The sequence below is a fragment of the Dendrobates tinctorius genome, unplaced genomic scaffold (assembly GCF_039654945.1).
Source record: "Dendrobates tinctorius isolate UK_male_01 unplaced genomic scaffold, ASM3965494v1 ptg000240l, whole genome shotgun sequence".
NCBI lineage: Eukaryota > Metazoa > Chordata > Amphibia > Anura > Dendrobatidae > Dendrobates > Dendrobates tinctorius.
The window spans coordinates 8967001-8988767 of record NW_027361907.1 but is presented as its reverse complement, the minus strand read 5'-3'; the positions used below and the strand labels follow the sequence as shown (position 1 = coordinate 8988767).

Sequence of the window (21767 nt, the reverse complement as noted above, 5' to 3'; positions counted from 1 at the left end):
ATATATGCATTCTTGTTTAATAGGAAGCTGAACCAGAGGGTCCCTCAGAAGGAGACGGACGTAGCGGAGAAATGCCTGGAGTGGGCTCCCCGCATGTAAGTATCTTTGCATTAATTGCACTAAAACATGTTCTTACACATCACTGGACCTAAAAACAAGATCAACATAACAGCATTTAATTTTCCTTTTCTTCTTTTTTTTTCATTATAGGCTTCTGAATCTGTGGCTTGTCTGAGAGTTCCTCAAAGTGCCTCCCAGAGTCGTCGGCAACCACGCCGGGGCGGTCGCCATAGAGTTAGGATTTTTTTTACAACTTTTATAAGGTTCGTACTTAATGCTGTGATTGTTATGTTTACCTTTTTTGTCTTTAAACAGGCTTCACAGCGTGCTCACGATTCCTACAGTGAGGATGTGGCTATTGATGTGGACCTCTTGATTGATATGGTGAGAGATCGTGAGCCGCTCTGGAATATGGCAGACCGCTTCCATGAAGATGCTAGTGTTACTAGACGACTCTGGGAGGAAGTGTGCCAGGCTGTGCTATCTAACTGGGAGGAACTCCATTCTCGGGCACAGAAAGAACAGCGTAAGTATTCACATTTCAGTAATGCTTCCGGATGTATTGTGCTTGATCCTAATCATTTTGTGTTTTCAATTTTCAGGGGAAAGAGTTCAGTTGCAGTGGCGGTCAATGCGGGATCGCTTCAAGAAGGAGTTCAACAAAGAGATGCAGGCTCCCAGCGGATCAAGAGGACGCAGGAGCCGCTATAAGTATTCTGAGGCCCTGTCATTCCTGAGATCAACTATGGTGACAAGAAGGTAAACATTCCTACCAGAAGTGACTAAATAAAAAATGGTCAAATGTGTAATCTTTTTTTTTGCAGCCAGGGCTAATGAATATCATGATATTAATGTCTATTTTTTTCTACTTTTTTCAACAGCACCTTCAGCAGCACGCGGGAGCCTGCATTGAACCCTTCTGGAGTAATCCCCCAGGAGGCCGTCACCATGGACCACAACATACCCAACCCCTCTGCACCCTCCCTGCCTTCCCTTGTGTGTGACCCCTCAGCCCCATCCACCTCTGCTGGAGCATCTGTGCAGGCTTCATTACATGAAGCTGCTGTTGACGAGGTAGGCTTTCCTTTACCTCACCCCTCTGACACAGCTGTCCTCTATAGAACACCTTTGAGTTCTGGGCGGCTGCGTCAGCGGGTTCAGGAAAGGCAGTTTGCTGCAGAGTTTTTGAATCTACATGCATCCTTTCAAAACGCTATGAAAGTCATGACCCAGCAAATGTCTGCTGGGTTCAATCTTGTTACTAGAGAGGTGCTTGATTTAGGCACGCGTGTTGAAAGGATGCATCTAGATGCAAATAAAGCGCCGCATCATTCTTTTTTCAAAGCTGTGATTGAGCGGCTGGACAACCTAACTCCTGAACAGCAGCTGCATGTAATGCAAGCCTGCCAGGTGGCCTTAGCACAGGTGACATCAGCAGCCCCTCCAACCGGCCCAGTAGTTGCTCCAGGCCCGGTCCTTCCTACCCCTCCTGTACCATACCATTTTCCCCAGTACCAACCTCCTGCCCCTTTCCAGTCTGCTTCCCCGTACCAGTTCCCAACTGCATCCGTGCCTCCACTCCCTTCCCAACCTACACTCCCTTCCCAACCTACACTCCCTTCCCAATACATCCAGTCTCCTTCCACATCCCAAATTCAAGCGTCCTTCACCCACAGTTTAGTTTCCCCCCCATCTATTGTTTTCTCCACCCCTTCATCAGCTTTATCCCCCCCTGCACCTTCTTTCTCCATTCCTATACCTTGTCCTTTGCTATCTGACCCCTCACAAACTGCATCCTCCCACAACACCCCTGTTGAAGTGGTCCAAACTGAGAGCCCCTCCAATACTATTTCCACTACACATTACACCAATCTTTAATGTGTTTTGTTGTTACCAATAAAAAAGTTTTATAACAAAAATATAAAAGAAAAAAGTTCAGCTAAAGCTGATAAAAAATAAAAATTTTTTTTCAGTCTATCAAATGTTTTTGTTTCTTTTACTGTTAATATAACATGTCGATGTATAAAACTCAATGAGTGTGTGTGTGTGAGTGTGAGTGATTGTGTGAGAGTAGGTGTGTGTGAGTATGTGAATGTATGGGAGTGTGTGTACAAGAACATGTATGAGTAACGTACTTTTGTGGCGGTGGGCGGAGGCCTGCTGGTGGGCAGTACTGTGGAAGGTCCTTGGATACCGCTTTATAGCCCCTATATTATTTTCTACACACCACACTACATGATTTAGTAGAAAGTTTTTTACTAAATGATAATTTTTGTTCAATTTTAAAAGAGCTTTGTCAGGAATTTAAAAAATGGGAATATTTTGGTACAAAAAATAGGTAATAAAACAATATAGAATACTGATACAAAGGTACTAATACTTTACGAAAATTGAAGCTAACAAGGTACAGTAACTTAAACCACAGAAATGGTTTGGTACAACAAGGTAAAAAATTGGTTTTAACATCTCAAACCATGTCATCCTGCCATTCAACTCTACCTTCAGGTGACATAAAGTACTCTGCAAATGTGTCCCTCATTCTGGACACTGCTAAAGAACTTTGCACATTAACACTGCGATAATCATGCAATGTGGTTTCAACATCATTGTCTTCGATGGCAATCTGTTCCTTAGTAATAACCAAATTGTGTAGCACAACACATGCTTTTACCACCTCATCCACATTTTCTGTTTTCAAGTTAATTGCGGTCAACAGTACTCTCCATTTAGCGGTAAGAATTCCAAACGAACACTCCACCATCCGCCGTGCTCGTGTCAGGCGATAGTTGAACACTCTTTTTGTTGGTGTCAAGTCTCTGCTTGCGTACGGCTTCAGCAGGTGTTCTGACAGTTGAAACGCTTCATCACCTAAGCAGACAAATGGCAGTGGTGGCCCAGAAGTTTGAGGAAGCAGTCTTGGAGGTGGGAATTGGAATGTGTTTCCGTACAAATTACGTCCCATCGCTGAAATTTTAAAAACTTGTGAGTCATTGGAGCGTCCATAGGCCCCAATATCCACCGCAATGAATTTGTACTTGGCGTCTGCAATCGCCATCAGGACTATTGAGAAATATTTTTTATAATTAAAAAACTCAGATCCCGATCCTGCTGGTTTAGTGATCCTGATGTGCTTGCCATCAACTGTACCCAGGCAATTCGGAAACTGACAGATGCTGTAAAATTGGTCAGCTATTTCGAGCCACCTCTCTGTTGTGGGCTGTGGGATAAACTCTTCATGTAGACTGTCCCACAATGCGCGGCATGTGTACTTGATGATACCTGATAATGTTGAAATCCCAATCCTATACTGGTACTGTAGCGACGAAAGCGATTCGCCTGTTGCAAGGAATCTGTGTAAAAAGTTAAAAAAAAATTAATGCAAAATAACTGCAACAACAGGAGGAGACACATTTCCAGTATACTGAAGTCTGCTTTGAAGGATAAAGAATAACAATTGCTTACCGGAGAGTGACCATCAAACGCTCCGGTGGTGAGATGGAGAAGCGGCAGTAGGTGTCACGTCTCCGGATCAGTTCTCCAACCCTGTCCAGCAAAAAATCAAAAGTTTCCACTTTCATCCTCGTATAATGAAAAAACTTCTCTGGATTTCCTCGCAACGACAGATATAACGTTGCAAACACTCCCAGTGTCAGCCTCTGTGCAGTTATAGGGTGAATCCAGAAACGACGTCGGCGCAGACGCATGATACGCTGCCTTTGTCGCTCCTTCGCCATGACAATTGCTGCCAAAGAATTGGCCTCAAAAGTGAAATCAATGTAAGCCTGAGCGATGTTCCCAATAATGGCTTCCATCTTGCTCCAAAACAACAACCTCTCAACAGGGTGTATACCAAGGTATATATAGGATTTTCTGTAAATGCCAGTAGCCAATGGTGGCTTTTGGGCGTTTTTTTAAAAACCGGATCCTGCAAAAAAACGGACAAAACGGATGAAAAAACTGATGCACCGGTTCCGTTTTTTTGCCGGATCCGGCATAATCCGTTGGCCGGATCCGGCAAAAAACCGGAACCGGTGCATCAGTTTTTTCACATGTTATGCCGGATCCGGCAATGCGGCATGGCGCCGCATCGCGCCTAATGCACAAAAACTGATGTGTGAAAGTATCCTAAGAGAAGTCTCAGTAAGTGAAACTTGATTACTACCATTCATTATATTTTCATAACACCTGAACCACCTTTGAGGTGTGAGGGAGATTCGTAGATCTGCCTCCCATTGTTCCATGGTCTTCAATTTCGAGCCATCCCTGGGTTTGTTAAATATAGAATAAAGATGAGATATGAGACCATTGCCCAATGGGTCATATAGACATTTTAATCCATACGTTGTAGGTTGTACGTTTGAAGAACCAACCGTTAGGCTTTGCAGAAAATGAAAAATTTGTTCAAGTCAGAAATTCTCAGACCTCGGGACTTGATATTTTGCGATGAACTCTTGTTTTGACATTAGCTTAAAATGGGTAGTTAGATTTTGTAGCCTAGTTAGCTAATTCTGCTGCCACCATACGTGATTTCAAGATGTAACTCCTGGCGGGAACATGGGATTATTAAACAGGTTCAGGAGAGGAGAGGGATGAGACTGCAATGCAAATTGGAATCTATTCGCTCTCCAGATTTGCAGGGAGTGAAAGGTATACGGAGAATGTAGAGCCAGATCTTTCGGTAAAGGCCCCGTGGCCCAAATTAGACTCTCCAAGGAGTAAGGTGCTATTTGGGAGTTTTCTATTTGCGGCCAGATAGGTGTGTGTTGTTCCGCGTTTACCCCTGCCAGCTGGGCGATCTGAGCTGCCTATAAGAGTAAAGTTTGGTAGCGAATCTCCTCCTTGTCTTTTGTATCTAAACAGGATTTGCTGGGAGATGCGGGGCTTTTTATTATTCCAGATAAAGCGCACCATGTGCGAATGTATCAATTTAAATGTCATCAGAGGTATTGAAATAGGCAAGGATCGGAACAGATATAGAAATTGAGGTAAAGTAACCATTTTAATCGAGTGCACCCTTCTCAAAAAGGAAAGAGATGGGGAGGACCATTTTGACAAAGATTGCGTTACTTTTTGGAGGAGTGGAGCATAATTATATTTAAATAGCGTGGACTTAGATAATGTAAGGTTAATTCCTAGATATGTAATATAATGTTTTGCATGTCGGAAATGAAAGTTCCCTACTATTGAGCTTTGTTCAGCAGGAGGGGTGTTCAGAAACATAATCTCTGATTTATCGATATTGACCTTTAAACCTGAGATTTCCTCAAAGGATTTAAGTGTATCTAAAAGATTAGGTAGGGATATATGGGGATTTGTCAAAGTCAAAAGAAGGTCGTCAGCAAACAGACTGACCCTGTATTCATGTCTACCTATTGTTTGGCCTGTGATATCGGGGTGCAAACGGATCTTCTGCGCCAGTGGTTCCATCACCAAATCGAATAGGGCCGGAGATAGGGGGCACCCTTGCCTGGTTCCTCTGCTGATAATTATTGGCTCTGGAGTGGTCGAAGGTAATTTTAAATAAGCAACCGGGGTATTATATAAAAGTTTAAGTGAATCGATTAATTGTTGTGAAATCCCCATTTTACGCAAGATATTAAACATGTATGTCCAAGTGACGGTATCGAAAGCTTTTTCTATATCTAAAGCTAGCAAAGTTAAGGGGGTTTTACGTTTGTTGGCGCTATGTATGAGGTTTAGGTTTTTACGGATATTAAACGGGGCTTGTCTACTTGGGATGAATCCAACCTGATCTTTGTGAATAAGACCAGGCAGACACTTATTAATTCTATTGGCTATTATGGAGAAAATCTTGAGGTCCACATTCAAAAGGGATATTGGCCTGTAGTTTTTTGTGAGCAATGGGTCTCTCCCTTGTTTTGGGATAATAGTGATATGCGCTGTATAGAATTCTGGCGGCATTGTTTGGCCAGTTAGCATATTATTGCAGTATGTTTGTATATGCTTTAATAAAATATTTGAAAACTTTTTATAGTATAATGCGGTCAGCCCGTCGGGGCTCGGAGCCTTCCCAGCTTTTAAATGATTTATAGTAGATGTGATTTCCTCTTCAGTGATAGGAGAATGCAATGTAGCAGCGTAAGCCGGAGTTAGGGAAGGTAGTGGTACATTAGTTAGGAAGTCATCCAATTTGGGCAATGAAAAAATTGTGCTATCAGTGTATAGTTTTTAATAATAAGTTTGAAATATTTTGTAGATTTTGTTCGGGTTAAAAGTAGTTTGGGACTGTTTGTCTTTTATGGAGAAGATGAGTTTATTCGCTCTGTTTTAATTTTTGGGCAAGCATTCGGTCCATTTTATTAGAGAACCGATAGAATGTCGCTTGCGTCCACCTGATTGCTCTTTCCGTACGAGTTGTTAGCAAAGTATTTAGTTGTAGTTTTAAGTCATAGATTCGCTTAGTTAAGTATAGAGAGGGGTGTGACTGATTGGCGGTTTCTAATTTATAAAGTTCATTCTCGAGAGTCAATTGCTCCTTAAGACGATTCCTCTTTTTTTGGGATGCTATCCTAATGAGCACACCAGTGATATATTTTTATGGGCCATCCATATATTACCCATAGAGGTGTCCGGAGTGATATTAGAGTGGAAGAAGGCCTTTAGCTCTTGTTCGACCATTATTCGCGTTTGAGGGTCAGAAAGCAAAGATTCATTCAGTCTCCACGTATACAGGCGTGCAGACTTCATGCCTAGTTTAAACACAGAGAATACGCTATCATGGTCGGACCAAGAGGAGGGGACATGTCTGGAATGCATCAATGATGGTATGTTTTCCGAATTAGTTAGAATCCAGTCAATCCTGGAGTATGAATGGAAAGCTCTAGAAAAATAGGTATAACCTCTGGATTGTCCATGAGACTCTCTCCATGTATAAACCAGATGATGAGCTTGCAAGATACCAACAAAGATAGTTTTATTCCTCCTTGTCATGTCAGGCCTCCCCTTATTAGATCTATCAAGGGTTGGGTTTACAGTCAGGTTAAAATCTCCCCCCCCATATAATAGTATCATAGGGTATAGACCTTAGGGATCCTGCAATCGATTTAATTGTTTTCATTTGAAGTGTCGGGGGTGCATAGCAGTTAAGACAGAATCGCTTCTCCTGGACCGTGCCCCAAAGGATTAGATATCTACCTTCTGCGTCCGCAACCAAACCCTCCTGCACAAATGGAAAAGAATTATGCAGCAATATGGTGACACCTCTCATTTTTTTATCATGAGTAGCAAGAAAAAATCTTGAGTAGAGCTTATGGAAAAATTTGGGAGATAAGTTATTAGAGAAATGAGTTTCCTGTAGGAATAGCACATCAGGGGAATGTTTCTGGTAATCAATAAAGGCGCGTTTTCTTTTTATCGGGGAATTGAATCCCCTAACATTGTGTGATCATACCTTATACATTAAGTTAAAATGGTCACAACCAATGACCAATTTGTGGGCTATAATGTGCTGGTCCACTATCAGTAGGACCAGAGGCCTAGGTCACTGAAAGGTCACCTGACCCGCAGATACAGGGGGCTTTGTTCTTCAGCATAGGGGGTGTGGCTTCGCCCCCACGTGACGATCGCTCTGATTGGCTGTTAAAAGTGAAACAGCCAATCAGAGCGATAGTAATATTTCATCAATTAAAATTGATGAAATATTACAATCCAGCCATGTCCGACGCTGCTATAGCATCGGACATGGCTGGTGACAGCGATCCGACCCCCCACCCGTTAACGGGGGCGATCTGCCCCCCGCCACTGAATGACAGCGGCGATGTGCCGTCGCTGTCATCATCTCCCCCCGCCCTCCCTCCGCTCCCCCGGCTTCCGATCGCCTCTCTTCCCACCCCCCGGTACTCACTGAGTGCCGTTATGGCTCCCGGTGTCCCGCGGTCCCAGAGCATGGGCGCCGCCATGTTGGAAAATTGCGGGCGCATGCGCAGTGCGCCCGCCAGCTGCAATTTCCATTCATTCATTTTGATCACTGTGATAAACTCTCACAGTGATCAAAATAGAATGAAAAGTAAATAAACCCCCCGTTTATCACCCCCATAGGCAGGATCATCTGATAAAATAAAGAAATTATTTTTATTTTTCCATTAGGGTTAGGGTTGGAAAGAGGGTTAGGGTTGGAAAGAGGGTTAGGGTTGGAAAGAGGGTTAGGCTTGTGGTTAGGGTTATGGTTGGGATTAGGGTTAGGGATGTGTTGGGGTTAGGGCTGTGGTTAGGGGTGTGTTGGGGTTAGGGTTGAAGTTAGAATTGTGGGGTTTCCACTGTTTAGGCACATCAGGGGGTCTCCAAACGCGACATGGTGCAACCATTGATTCCAGCCAATTTTGCGTTCAAAAAGTTAAAAGGTGCTCCCTCCCTTCCAAGCCCCGTGTGTCCAAACAGTGGTTTACCCCAACATATGGGGTATAAGCGTACTCAGGAAAAATTGCACAACTTTAGGGGGTCTAATTTCTTCTGGTACCCTTGGGAAAATAAAAAATTGGGGGCTAAAAAAATATTTTTGTGGAAAAATTTTTATTTTCACGTCTCTGCGTTATAAACTTCTGTGAAGCACTTGGGGGTTCAAAGTGTTCACCAGGCATCTAGATAAGTTCCTTGGGAGGTCAAGTTTCCAAAATGGTGTCACTTGTGGGGGGTTTCTATTGTTTAGGCACATCAGGGGCTCTGCAATTGTAACGACGACCGCAGACCATTCCATCAAAGTCTGCATTTCAAAACATCACTACTTCCATTTCGAGCCCTTACGTGTGCCCAAACAATGGTTCCCCCCCATATATGGGGCACCAGCGTACTCAGGACAAACTGTACAACGTTTGGGGTCCAATTTATGCTGTTACCCTTGTGAAAATAAAAAATTGCTGGCTGAAAATCACTTTTTTGAGGAAAAAAAGTTATTTTTTATTTTCACTGCTCTGCGTTATAAACTTCTGTGACACGCTTGGGGGTTCAAGGTGCTCACCACACATCTAGATAAGTTCCGTGGGGGGTCTAGTTTCCAAAATGGGGTCACTTGTGGGGGGGTTCCACAGTTTAGGTACATCAGGGGCTCTGCAAATGTTACATGATGCCCGCAGACCATTCCATCAAAGTCAGAATTTCACAATGTCACTACTTCCCTTCCGAGCCCCGACGTGTGCCCAAACAGTGGTTCCCCTCACATATGGGGTACCAGCGTACTCAAGACAAACTGGACAACAACTTTTGGGGTCCAATTTATCCTGCTACCCTTGTGAAAAAAAAAATTGCTGGCTAAAAATCTTTTTTTTTGAGGAAAAAAAATATTTTTTATTTTCACGGCTCTGCGTTATAAACTTCTGTGAAGTGCTTGGGGGTTCAAGGTACTCACCACACATCTAGATAAGTTCCTTGGGGGGTCTAGTCTCCAAAATGGGGTCACTTGTGGGGGGGTTCCACAGTTTAGGTACATCAGGGGCTCTGCAAATGTAACATGATGCCCGCAGACCATTCCATCAAAGTCAGCATCTCAAAATGTCACTACTTCCCTTCCGAGCCCCGACGTGTGCCCAAACAGTGGTTCCCCCCCACATATGGGGTACCAGCGTACTCAGGACAAACTGGACAACTTTTGGGGTCTAATTTATCCTGTTAGCCTTGTGAAAATTAAAAATTGCGCACTAAAAAATAATTTTTTGAGGAAAAAAAATATTTTTTATTTTCACAGCTCTGCGTTATAAACTTTTGTGAAGCACTTGGGGGTTCAAAGTGCTCACTATGCATCTAGATAAGTTCCTTAGGGGGTCTAGTTTCCAAAATGGGGTCATTTGTGGGGGAGCTCCAATGTTTAGGCACACAGGGGCTCTCCAAACACGACATGATGCCTGCTAACGATTAGAAGTAATTTGCATTTCAAAAAGTCAAATGGCGCTCCTTCCCTTCTGAGCCCTGCCGTGTGCCCAAACAGTGGTTCCCCCCCACATATGGGGTACCAGCGTACTCAGGGAAAACTGGTCAACAACTTTTGTGGTCCAATTTCTCCTGTTAGCCTTGTGAAAATTAAAAATAGTGTGCTAAAAATCATTTTTGAGGAAAAAAAATATTTTTTATTTTCACTGCTCTGTTATAAACTTTTGTGAAGCACTTGGGGGTTCAAAGTGCTCACTACACATCTAGATAAGTTCCTTAGGGGGTCTAGTTTCCAAAATGGGGTCACTTGTGGAGGAGCTCCAATGTTTAGGTACACAGGGGCTCTCCAAACGTGACATGGTGTCCGATAACGATTGGAGCTAATTTTCCATTCAAAAAGTCAAATGGTGCTCCTTCCCTTCCGGAACCTGCCGTGCGCTCAAACAGTGGTTTATGACTACTTCTTTTTACAGATCAATTTGTGAAGTACCTGGGGGTTCAAAGTGATCACTATGCATCTAGATAAGTTCCTTAGGGGGTCTAGTTTCCAAAATGGGGTCACTTGTGGAGGAGCTCCAATGTTTATGCACACAGGGGCTCTCCAAACGTGACATGGCAACCGCTAAGTATTCCAGCATATTTTCCATTCAAAAAGTCAAATGGTGCTCCTTCCCTTCTGAGCCCTGCCGTGCGCCCAAACAGTGGTTTATGACCACATATGAGGTATCGGTGTACTCAGGAGAAATTGCCCAACAAATTTTAGGATCCATTTTATCCTGTTGCCCATGTGAAAATGAAAAAATTGATGCTAAAAGAAAATTTTTGTTGGAATAATTAAAATGTCCATTTTTTCTTTCCACGTTGCTTTAGTTCCTGTGAAACACCTGAAGGGTTAATAATCTTCTTGAATGTAGTTTTGAGTAGATTGAGGGGTGCAGTTTTTAGAATGGTGTCACTTTTGGGTATTTTCTGCCATATACACCCCTCAAAGTGACTTCAAATGTGAGGTGGTCCCTAAAAAAAAATGGTTTTGTAAATTTTACTGTAAAAATGAGAAATCGCTGGTCAACTTTTAACCCTTATAACTTCCTAACAAAAACATATTTTGTTTCCAAAATTGTGCTGATGTAAAGTAGACATGTGCGAAATGTTATTTAGTAACTATTTTGTGTCACATAACTCTCTGGTTTAACAGAATAAAAATTCAAAATTTGAAAATTGCAAAATTTTCTGATTTTTTCACAAATAAATGCAAAAATTATCGACCTAAATTTACCACTAGCATGAAGCCTAATATGTCACGAAAAAAAATATCAGAATCGCTAGGATGTGTTGAAGCGTTCCTGAGTTATTACCTCATAAAGGGACACTGGTCAGAATTGCAAAAAATGGCCTGGTCATTAAGGTCAAAATAGGCTTGGTCATGAAGGGGTTAATTCCGATATTACCTCGGCGAGATCGATTTTCCAAGTCTTCACACTTTAGCTCTAGGAACTCGAGTCTAGCATCTTGTTCCAGTAGTTGTTCACTATTATGTTCAGTGGCATCTGCTGTGTCATCCATTATTCTTTCTAAATCGCTGGTTCTTTGAGCGATATCCTGGATTTGCTGCGTGAAGTTGCTTACAGCAGAGGATAAGTCGGCTGTGAACGTTTTCTGAATGGTAGCCAGGAGGTCCTCCATTGTCATTGGAATCATGTTTGTTGGAGTAAAGGTAGTTTGCTGTGACCTCTGGGGGGAGCTCCCGGTGTTCAGTGAGGTTGACTGTGATGCTGACATCGTGCAATTAGCTGTTTTTGTACATTGAGTCATCAGTTGTGTGATCTAACGGATATTGTTTTCTGACGAAAGACTTTTTGGGACGCATTGCTCAGAGACCTCCTGCGTTCTGAAAGTTGTCGCATGACAATTACTCATATAGGTGGGTTTCTATTTGTGCCCGTGGTGACAGATCTAGTGTTCAATAATTATAGTCCACCAGGATCATCCATGCCCTCAGTGTTGGATTTTAGCAAGATATGGGGTAAATTTTATAGAACAGAGTATGCCTCTGGTGCAGTTCTGCTGCAATACCCCTTTAATATCACATATCACAAGAGCAAGGGGGTGCATGAGCTTACAAGTCAGAGCAACATCCTAAAACGGGAAAGGAAAAAAACCTCTTACTTCTTTTTAAGTATGGGCAATTGCATCAAATGGCCAGCAGAGGGAGTCCCACACCTTTATACATAAAATAAGGTATCTATGGAGATTGTATTAACTCTTATAGTCTTGTAGCTTCTCCTTTAGTTGGGGACAAGATAGAACACACAGCCCTCTAACAGTCAGGCCTGGGAGAGACAGCAAGGCTCCTGCAATCCCCTCAGGAGCTCTCCTGAGCAGGGAGGATCCTACAAGTGGTCCACAACCTGGCTCCAGCTGTCCTTCCCGCTATTAATTAAATGAAATTTTCCCCTATTTGTTAACGTTAAGTACCTGTCTGCTGGAGGGTCCAGTGTTTTGTGCCTGAGGCAATTTTCCTGTTGTGGCCTGGTGGGGCCTCCAGTGAAGCAGATGGTTGTCCCTGTTATTTTTCAATCCAGAGTGGTGTCTCTTATGTCTCACGCCGTTCCTGTTGTGCCGGAAGGAAAGCTTTAGGTCCGGGTACTATGGCAATGCCTAAGTAATTATAGCACAAATGTATGAGTTCTGTATATAATCCATTAGCCGGCAGGGCATAGATGAGGCCTGTAGCAGTGAGAAGAGGCCTTGGCCTCAGTCCTGAAGTCTCTCTCCAGTTCCAAGTAAAAAATCTCTGCTTGTAAATATCCGAAACAGTCCAAATTGGGCTCAAAATGTTCTTTATCAAATCCTTAGTAGGATCCAAAAGAAAAATTGAGTCGGGATGGGAGTAGATTCAGAGGTTATCCCTCAGGAGCTCTGCTTTTCTGTGGCTCACATGTGATGTGTCCTAGGCCACACCTCGACCCCGTTTTGAATGGGTAATTAAAGAGGATTATCTGATAGATTGCAGACCAGGCACGGCTGACAGAGGAATGTTGGTATATGACACATTTATGGCCCTTTCTTCAGTGTGACCAGAAAGTCAAGCTTATTACTTTAGAATCCTTTGCAAATTATGAATGGAGGTTTTTATGAACGGCACAGATATGACAGATATGAAAGACATTTTCTGAGTTGTGAAGTGGCAAACATAACGCATTGCCTTATGTTACTCGACCATTGCGGCAACATCTCCAAGTTAGTATTGGTCAGATGGATGATGCTATCCATCCCATGTCTCCTATCTACAGAAAGGTAAAGTCCTGACAGGAAACATGACAGTAATATCTCCCAGCAGAAACCTCCAGGGCGAAGATATCATAGAAGTTGTGGATTTCATAATTTTCTAAAAGAACTAGCCACATCCTTAGCCCTGTTATGAGTCACAGGAGGGGAGGTTTGTGGGTGTGACTTGTGTTAATAAAAGCAAATGCTGAACTATGATTATGGTCAGCCCTGGGAAATACAGTATGCAGTGGCATTGTACTATTACCTACCAAAAAAGAACAGCTTCTCTTCATAAAAAAACAACCAACCCTGCGACATCAGATTTAGTACTTTTTTTCTGTTTATCCAAATTATTTTATGTAATTGTGCATACTGTATTGTTTTGCTCATTTTGTAACATCCTTGTATATTTTTATAAACACTGCCTACTTTTGGATTAAATATAGCAATATTGAATATCTTTATTCTCCTTGCTCTATAAATCCATGAACCAATAAGCTTTGTGTAACGGGTGTCCAAATGATAACGGGTGTCCAAATGACTTGCATAAATGATTCTTGGTGGCAGCTAGTTCCTTCTGTTATTGTGGAGATTGACGGTTATTGTACTAGGGTGTATATATATATGTATTTTTTTTATATATATCTGTATATATTCCATGTGTTGAAATCGGATTTGTATATACCATATGCTCACTGTAAGTTCCCCAATAACCGGCCTAGTAAACAGCTGCGGCCTCGCCCATCACTCGTCAGTAGTGATGAGCAAGTATACTCGTTACTCGAGATTTCCCGAGCATGCTCAGGTGATCTCCTAGTATTTGGATGTGCTCAGAGATTTAGTTTCTGTCACCGTGGCTGCTAGCAAGCCTGGATACATGTGTGTACCTGTTAGTAAATCCCCACAAGTATTCAGGCTGTCTAGCAGCCGCAAATCATGCAACTACGGCGACAAACAAAATCTCGAAGCACATCCAAATACTCGGAGATCACCCAAGCATACTCGGGAAATCTCGAGTAACAAGTATACTCGCCCGTCAATTGTGTAATTGTCCCGATGATTGGAGGCAGTGGAGTGTTGTTCATTGACAAATTGATGGCAGCAGTTGGATCTGCATGATCTCTCTGCTGTGTTCCTTGACACTAGGTATAGAGTGCACAGAAAGCTGCCAATCAGTGGTGTGAGCAGGGTTATACAGAGCTCAGCATGCAGGCAACTGGTAGATCTACAGTTCTATTCTATATGAATACATTAGTGCTTCCATCTAGATGAACTGTACATAAAAAGCTGCAAGATTTCCCCGCATTGCCTTCTAGTGTGTGACAAAAAATAATAGTGTAAACCAAAATATGTGAAATAGCGCTAATTTTGCACAAGGCTATAAGCCTTATAACCTAAAATAGACACCTATATTAAAATCAGAAAAAAACGTATGAATTAGATGCACATAAATATTTGTAGATTGTTTTTATCTGTGCCAAAAATCTACAATGTTCTGTTCCACAGGCAAAACAAATCCAGTAATGACATTTATTCAGCAGGACCAATACAACAGGAGAGATTTAATGCTGCGGCAGAAGCATTTTGTAAATTAGCTTAATCGCTCCATTATGTTAATTGTACTAATCACTCCATATTGACCAATGATTGGTCTGGAAATGTCCTTGCCTGTGGATAAAAGACTGTTGACTGTTGTAATTCTCTTAGGAAGGAGGACGCTACCTCCGAAATGCATGGGATACTTTTTCTCTTTTTTGGGGGGCATTTGGAATATCCAGTAAGGGACTGACATCACTCCCGGCAAAGCGGAAGTTTTTTCTATCTTGTGTCTTAAGGAGCGCCTCCAGCGGGAAAGCGACAGACACCACCATTTGGATCCACACTGAAGACAGTAGACCCGATAAGCCGATCTTCAGACATTGTTGGAAATCTTACTGAGTATAATCCAGGACCGTATCTCCTGATCATTACGCAGACCCAGAACTTCAGACAGGAGGGGAGTGTGTATATTGGAGGAATCACAGTGCAACCTATTTGATCAAGGAACCTACTACTGTGGATCATTCACTATCCTTGCATTTTCCTCCCATGAGCGGTCGCAGACTGTCTATATTAATTCACAAATATTTACTTACATCATATCCATATGGGTTTTTTTCTGTTTTTTAATATAGGCATGTATTTTAGGTTATAAGGCAAGTAGCCTTGTGCAAAATTAGAGCAATATCAAATATTGTGGTTTACAATTAAAAAAAATGTAAAATTTAAACAAATTTGAACATTCTTGTCTAAATTTCATAAAATTTTAACAAGTATTTTTGGTGAATTTATTTTTTTACTTTCCAAATTTTCTTGTTTTCTTTTTCCTGTTGTGTTTTTTCAAGTCCTAAAGACACATCTACAGTATTTGTAAAACAATAGTAAAAAAAATATAAAAATCAAAATGCATTATGAGTTGAATGTTTTCTATTTCACTCAAAAGTTTAGTAAAAAAATCATTTAGCAAAGTTTTTGGTCCAAAAAATGGCGACAAAAACACCATATCATAACAATGTATGTTTGGCTGTAACTTTCCGCAATGAAAACAACTGATTGCCATAAGTCTCCCTTCTAAAATACCTGCCAATCAGCTGATCATTAGCTTAAGGCTGGGGTCACAACAAGAGTGTGATGCGAGAAACTCGCATCAATATCCGGCATTGTCGCCGGCACTTGGGACCCAGCGGCAGTGCCAGATATTTATGCGAGAGACTCGCACGAGTTTCTCGCATCACACTCACAAGTGTGACCCCGGCCTAATTCCTTCACTACCCGGGGATTTTCTATTTTTGTTTTTTTTCATCTTTGTTTTTTTCCTTGCCCTTTTATTTTTCTGGCCATATGTGAGCTTGTGTTTTTTTTGCGGAACGAGTTGTCCTTTGGCATGACACCATTCATTTTACCAGTGTACTGAAGAAGGGGAAACAAATTCCAAGTATGTTGAAGCTGCAAATAAAATGTAATTCCACAATTGTTTTTAAGTATTTGATTTACCATGTTCACTATATCGTAACACTGGCCTGGTAATATGATTTCCCAGGTCAGTACAAGTACGCAGATACGAAACATGAGACACAGAAAAAACACACAGTATGACAAACGTGCATGAATACTCTGTTTTAAAATATATGTAACAATAAGCAGCAAGTGCTGGTAAAAGATGATAACAAAACAGGGTATTTAGTTGATACGTTTTTTTAAGATACCAAACATGTAAATATTTTTTTTTTATTTAGGTGGTTAAAAAAAAATTGTAAAAAAAATCATAATTTTGCTTTTGTTGCCATTTTCCAAAACCCATAACAATTTCATTTTTCGCTCCACCGGCGGCTGTTAGAAGCACTTGATGGCTGATTAAATCAGCCATCAATTGTGGAAAAAGATGTGGGCTGGGACTGAGATCCCACATCAAAGGCGGGGAAACTACTTTTGGTGTACAAGTACGTCAATGCTAGTAAAGCGGTTAGGTCGGGATCACACTTGCGAGAAACTTGCATGAGTCTCGCACCTTAATATCCGGCACTGCCGCCGGCACTCTGGACAGGAATGTGCGGCTGCATAGAAATACATGCAGCCGCACACTCCGTTCGCTAGTGCCGGTGGCAGTGGTGGATATTGAGGTGTGAGACTCGTGAGAGTTTCTCGCAAGTGTGATCCTGGCCTTAAAGGGATTGTCCTGGACTTTAACATTGATGGCCTATCCTCAGGTCATTAATGTCAATTAATGTCAATTAATTGGTGGGAGTGCCTTAGTTATGGAGCTGAACAGCTCCATCAATGTAATAGTGACTGCGACCGAGTACTGCAGATCCGCTCCTACTGAATTGAAAAGGATGCATATATTCACTACACCGTTGATGGAACTGCGCCGTGCAGCTCTGTAGCTAGCCATTCAGTCCATTGTCTACACCAGGAATAGGTGATTGGCAGTGGGTGGGGTGCTGGGTGTCACTCCCTATGGATCAGACATTTAGGACTTATCCTAAGGATAGATCATCAATGTTAAAGTCCTGGACAACCTCTCTAATTTTATAAAGAAGTTATCACATTGATGCAAAACTCCACTGAGACAACCTCTGTAATTTTATTATTCATAAAAATATTGCACAATTCACCATATCTATAAAACATATCAAAGAAACAGACATTTGGAGAGACTATATTGTTTTGTAATTTCTATCCAGTGCCATCATATGTTGCATTAGGATTACCCACTCACTATCTACCTACATACATAGTCACAAAACTATTGGTAATTAAATAGATTTGTCAAAAACATTGTGTGCTACTATTTGTAGACAGAATGTCAAGTGGACTCAAGGCGGCTTACAGAGTGCACAATAAAAGTCAACAGTAACGGTAACCTATGCCAATATTACCTGTGCGCGGCTCAGAAATGCCAGGCACTAAGGCTATGTGTACACGATCAGGAATAGCAGCGTTTTGGATACAGCTCACCTGCCCTGTGTTCAAAACGCTGTGTTCTAGGATACAAGCATAGTGGATGGGATTTATAGAAATACGAAAAGGAAAGTATCCAGCTCAACGATATAGTGAAACCAATATTTTATTCACCATGCAAAGTGACAAGTTGAGGATAAAAGCATCAGCATAATTCAAGATGGAAATGCAATATCAACGCGTTTCTGGTGGCACCTTTAAGCGTTTTGGACTAAGCAAAAATACACTGCATTCAAAGTGCTGCTATTTCCTGATCGTGGACACGTACTCTAATAGTTCTTACAAACCTGCTAAGAATGATAGTCAGACTGACATGTGCCATAAGCCTACCTATCTGTATGTTTATAGTAGTGCAAAAGTTTCTCACACTGATCTACGCTTGTGCTCAGAGTTGTAAACCTCAATTACTTTCTATTAAATGACATATTATTGACATATTAGTAATATTTTGCTGTATTTTACAGCATTGGACAAAAAATAGCAGCTTTTATTGAGGGAAAGTCTCACATTTCACCATCCACAAGATTACCTTCATCACACTGGCTTGGTCATCTGTATGATCATTTCCAATATTTTATATAAGTTTCCGAATTTGTCAGTAATCCATGGACGTCCCTTTCTCTCATATGAAGCTCCAAATCCACTGCTCTGCTTTCTGTACGGTATATACAAATGTCGCCAAATTGTTACTGCGACTGCAAATCAGTTTCATTCTTTTGGAAGGGTGTTTGGGCGAGATGGATATTTCTGCAACACGTCTGGTCTGTGAATTCACACCCTTAATGGCATAGCTATTATGGCCCCCAGGAACAGCAATACAGACCCAACAGATTGCTTTGAGTTTTGCTGAAGAAATGACCATGAAAATACGTTTTATTCAGATGCTGTAAAAAGTGATATTCAGGCTGCACAGAAATTATACAATTTTCGTTTGTTGTCTCTTTGTAGCTGTGGGTACATCGGGGTCACATTTGGAAGGCTGTAGTCCACTCCTTTATGGGAGCAGGATACGTAATGGGAACCTGTCACATCATTTGTCTGGCTGTCAGTGCGCAAGCGCGGGATTTACTCAGGAATTGCTGCGACGTCAGGGCAGTCCAAGACATCAATCACAGTGTGTGGTCGTGACTATTATGAAGAGGACCGTGACTGGAACGATCGGAAGCCCCACGCATGTGACTGAAAGGCAAGGTCTGTGAGACAATAGCCTACTGTAAGGAAAAAAGTGTTTTACTGACATGAATACTTGGACGTTTTGCTTGAGAACATCATGTCAGGGCTCTTTAACATATCCTGATATTTCCAGTACTGGAAAAACCAATTCCGGAGATATCCGTGTGTGTTTCATACGTTTGGCAACCCTATGTCACATTAGTATCACACATACAAAAAGCCTGCACAGTTTGAGCTGTTCTCAGGCGCCGGGTGCTGAAGACCATTCACATCATTGTTCCCTACTCTGCCTGCGATCAGTACGATCAGGGGACAATATTGAGAGTTGTATACAAGTGTAAAACTAAGAATAAAATAAAAAAATCACATTATACTCACTTAAAAGGCCAGGGTCAGACTTGCATGTGCAGTGTGAGAAACACGCGCGAGTCTCTCGCATCAATACCCAGCACTGCCGCCAGCGCTCGGGACCGTAGTGTGCGGCTGCATGCAGTGCCGGGTATTGACAAACAAAAATAAAAAATAACAATATCCCTCAAATGTCCATCGTTGAAAAAATTCTATACATAGTGTCACACTCCATAATCCATCTGTGCGACATTTGCTCATCAGCGTGAGCCGTGGCCTGATGTGACTGCTTATACTGAAGATCTGGGGAGAATGACTCGCTGCAGCCAGAATGAAAAAAGTGTCAAGGAGTAGCGCAGAGTTCAGTGAGATCACCACAGTTCACCATTCACTGAGGTCGCTGCAGTTTATCAGTCCGGCTGGAGGAGCAGCCTCAGTGACCTCCGGTAACCTCGATAAGGTCACTGCTGGTCACTGACGCTGCGCTTGCAGCAGCTCATTCTCCAGTGGTTTTCAGCCTTGACTGTCGCATCATCCAGGTTGAAAACTATTTAGTGCAGACATGGACTACAGCATGGTAGAGAACGCTGGACAGGTGAGGGATATATTTTTTTTTTACATATGATGGCTTCAATGGAATGGGCGTTAGGTGAGTATCACTGTGTTTGTTATTTTTAAATAAAAAGTAAAAATGTGTTTTTTTATTTCAAATAAAGGTAAATATGTTTATTTACCATACAATTGTAGATTTAGTAATGGATAGGTGTGTTAAAGACACCCCTTCATTACTAACCCGTGGGCTTGATGGCACCAGACATTACAAAAGTGACATCCACCTAACAAATATTAACCCCATTTGCAACCACCACAAGGCAAGTGGGAAGAGTAGAACAAAGCGCCAGAATTGGTGCATCTAATAGATGCGTCTTTTCTGGGGCGGCTGCGGGCTGCTATTATTAGGTTGGAGGGGCCGATATCCATGGCCCCTTAGCAGGCTGCTTTAGTTTGGCTGGTTGTCAGAACTTGGGGGACCCAATGCCTTTTTTTTTTAATTATTTGTTTTTTGCAAGCAGAGCAGGGAACAATGATGTGAGCTGTCTTTAGCACAAGGTCCGTGGAAACACACCGACAAGCGCACCAACACACTCACTTGAATGGGTCTACATGTGTAAGTGTCTCCAGTACGTGTGGAAACTGTCACCACACATACCGGAGACACTGACGTGTGAAAGAGCCTTTAGTGATACTCATTGCGGCATCAGGGAGAAAATGAACTCTATTCTTCCTGGAAGCCGCCAGCTTTCAGTCACGCTGCTGTACCTAAAACAGCTACAGTCATCACTCACAGCACTGTGAGCAGCAGCTGTAAGATACACCAGCACCGAGTTGCCTGTCAGGCAGTGTTGGGGTGTACTTGCAGACACTGCTCTTAGTCCTGTGAACCATGACTCTAATTACCCCAGACATGCCTGCATGACTGAACGCCGGTGGCTCCCTGGAGAAATAAAGTTAGTTTTCAGTACTGTGGCCAGGCACCGACATAATGCTATTCACCTGCAGATTAACCCCATATCTGCAGATTAATGAAATTTAAAGTACCTGACATGTTCCCTTAAAACAGGAAAGTTGAAGGGTTCTTGTTAAAGAGGTTTCAAAGATTCAAAATATATCGCTTCTTTTTTCCAAAAATTGCACCAAACTGATCCACAGATTCTTGTTTTGTATTACAGTTCTGACCTATACATTGCAAAACAGTCCAGACATACAGACAATACCAGACATAACTCATGGACATGATTGGTGCGGTCTCTGAAAGAAAGCAGCTATGTTTCTCCAAATCTTGGACAACACTCCTTATGCCAAGAACTGGACTGAATCCCAAACTTTCCCATAGACAGTGTTTTTTTTTTACTTGGAGTCTGAAGAACAGATCTGGTAACCTGCTCCTCCATTCAATGCTATTTTCAACAGAGCAGTCTGTGAGGAAGGCTACACAGGAAGAAAACCTGTGAGAAGAGAAGAACACTTCTATAGAAGTGAGTGCCACAAAATCTTGTCCCCAACACATTTATTAAAATAATAACATTCACAACCCCTTTATGAAAAGAAACATTTGCTCAAAATTTGCTATGTATTATATCCAGTAATTTATCCCACAAGATTATATCTTTGGGGACACAGCTGCAGGTGTGGGTGTTGGTCTATACACATGAGTAATGATAATCCGTCTGCAGATTTTTGCTAAGTAATCTGAGGACAGAATGAGCTGGAGGTAAAAACACTGAATTTAGTGCTGTGTCACTTATTAGGCTATGTGCTGTTGTTTCCACACAATGAAGGTTTTATCACTAGGAGATTATTACTGCCTGGACTACAGCTCACACAACTGCTAGACCGACCACACCCCCTCCTCTGATAGGTAGCTCACTGTCAGTAGATAATGTACACAGAAAGCTGTGGTGTGGGCGGGGTTAGCTTTCTGAGCTCTGCTGTGAGCTAAGTCTGATAACTCTGATTGTGTCACAACTGCTGCATCC

The 21767-nt window shown here is 42.1% G+C and overlaps 1 protein-coding gene across 1 annotated transcript; it reads left to right on the top strand.

Moving 5' to 3' along the window:
- Window positions 1–296: 296 nt before the first annotated feature.
- LOC141060530 (uncharacterized) lies at window positions 297–2380 on the top strand. Its single transcript, XM_073556803.1, has 2 exons — window positions 297–819; window positions 942–2380. Exons 1-2 carry the CDS (start codon window positions 488–490, stop codon window positions 1936–1938), a joined length of 1329 nt encoding a protein of 442 aa, XP_073412904.1. The 5' UTR covers window positions 297–487; the 3' UTR covers window positions 1939–2380.
- Window positions 2381–21767: the final 19387 nt, after the last annotated feature.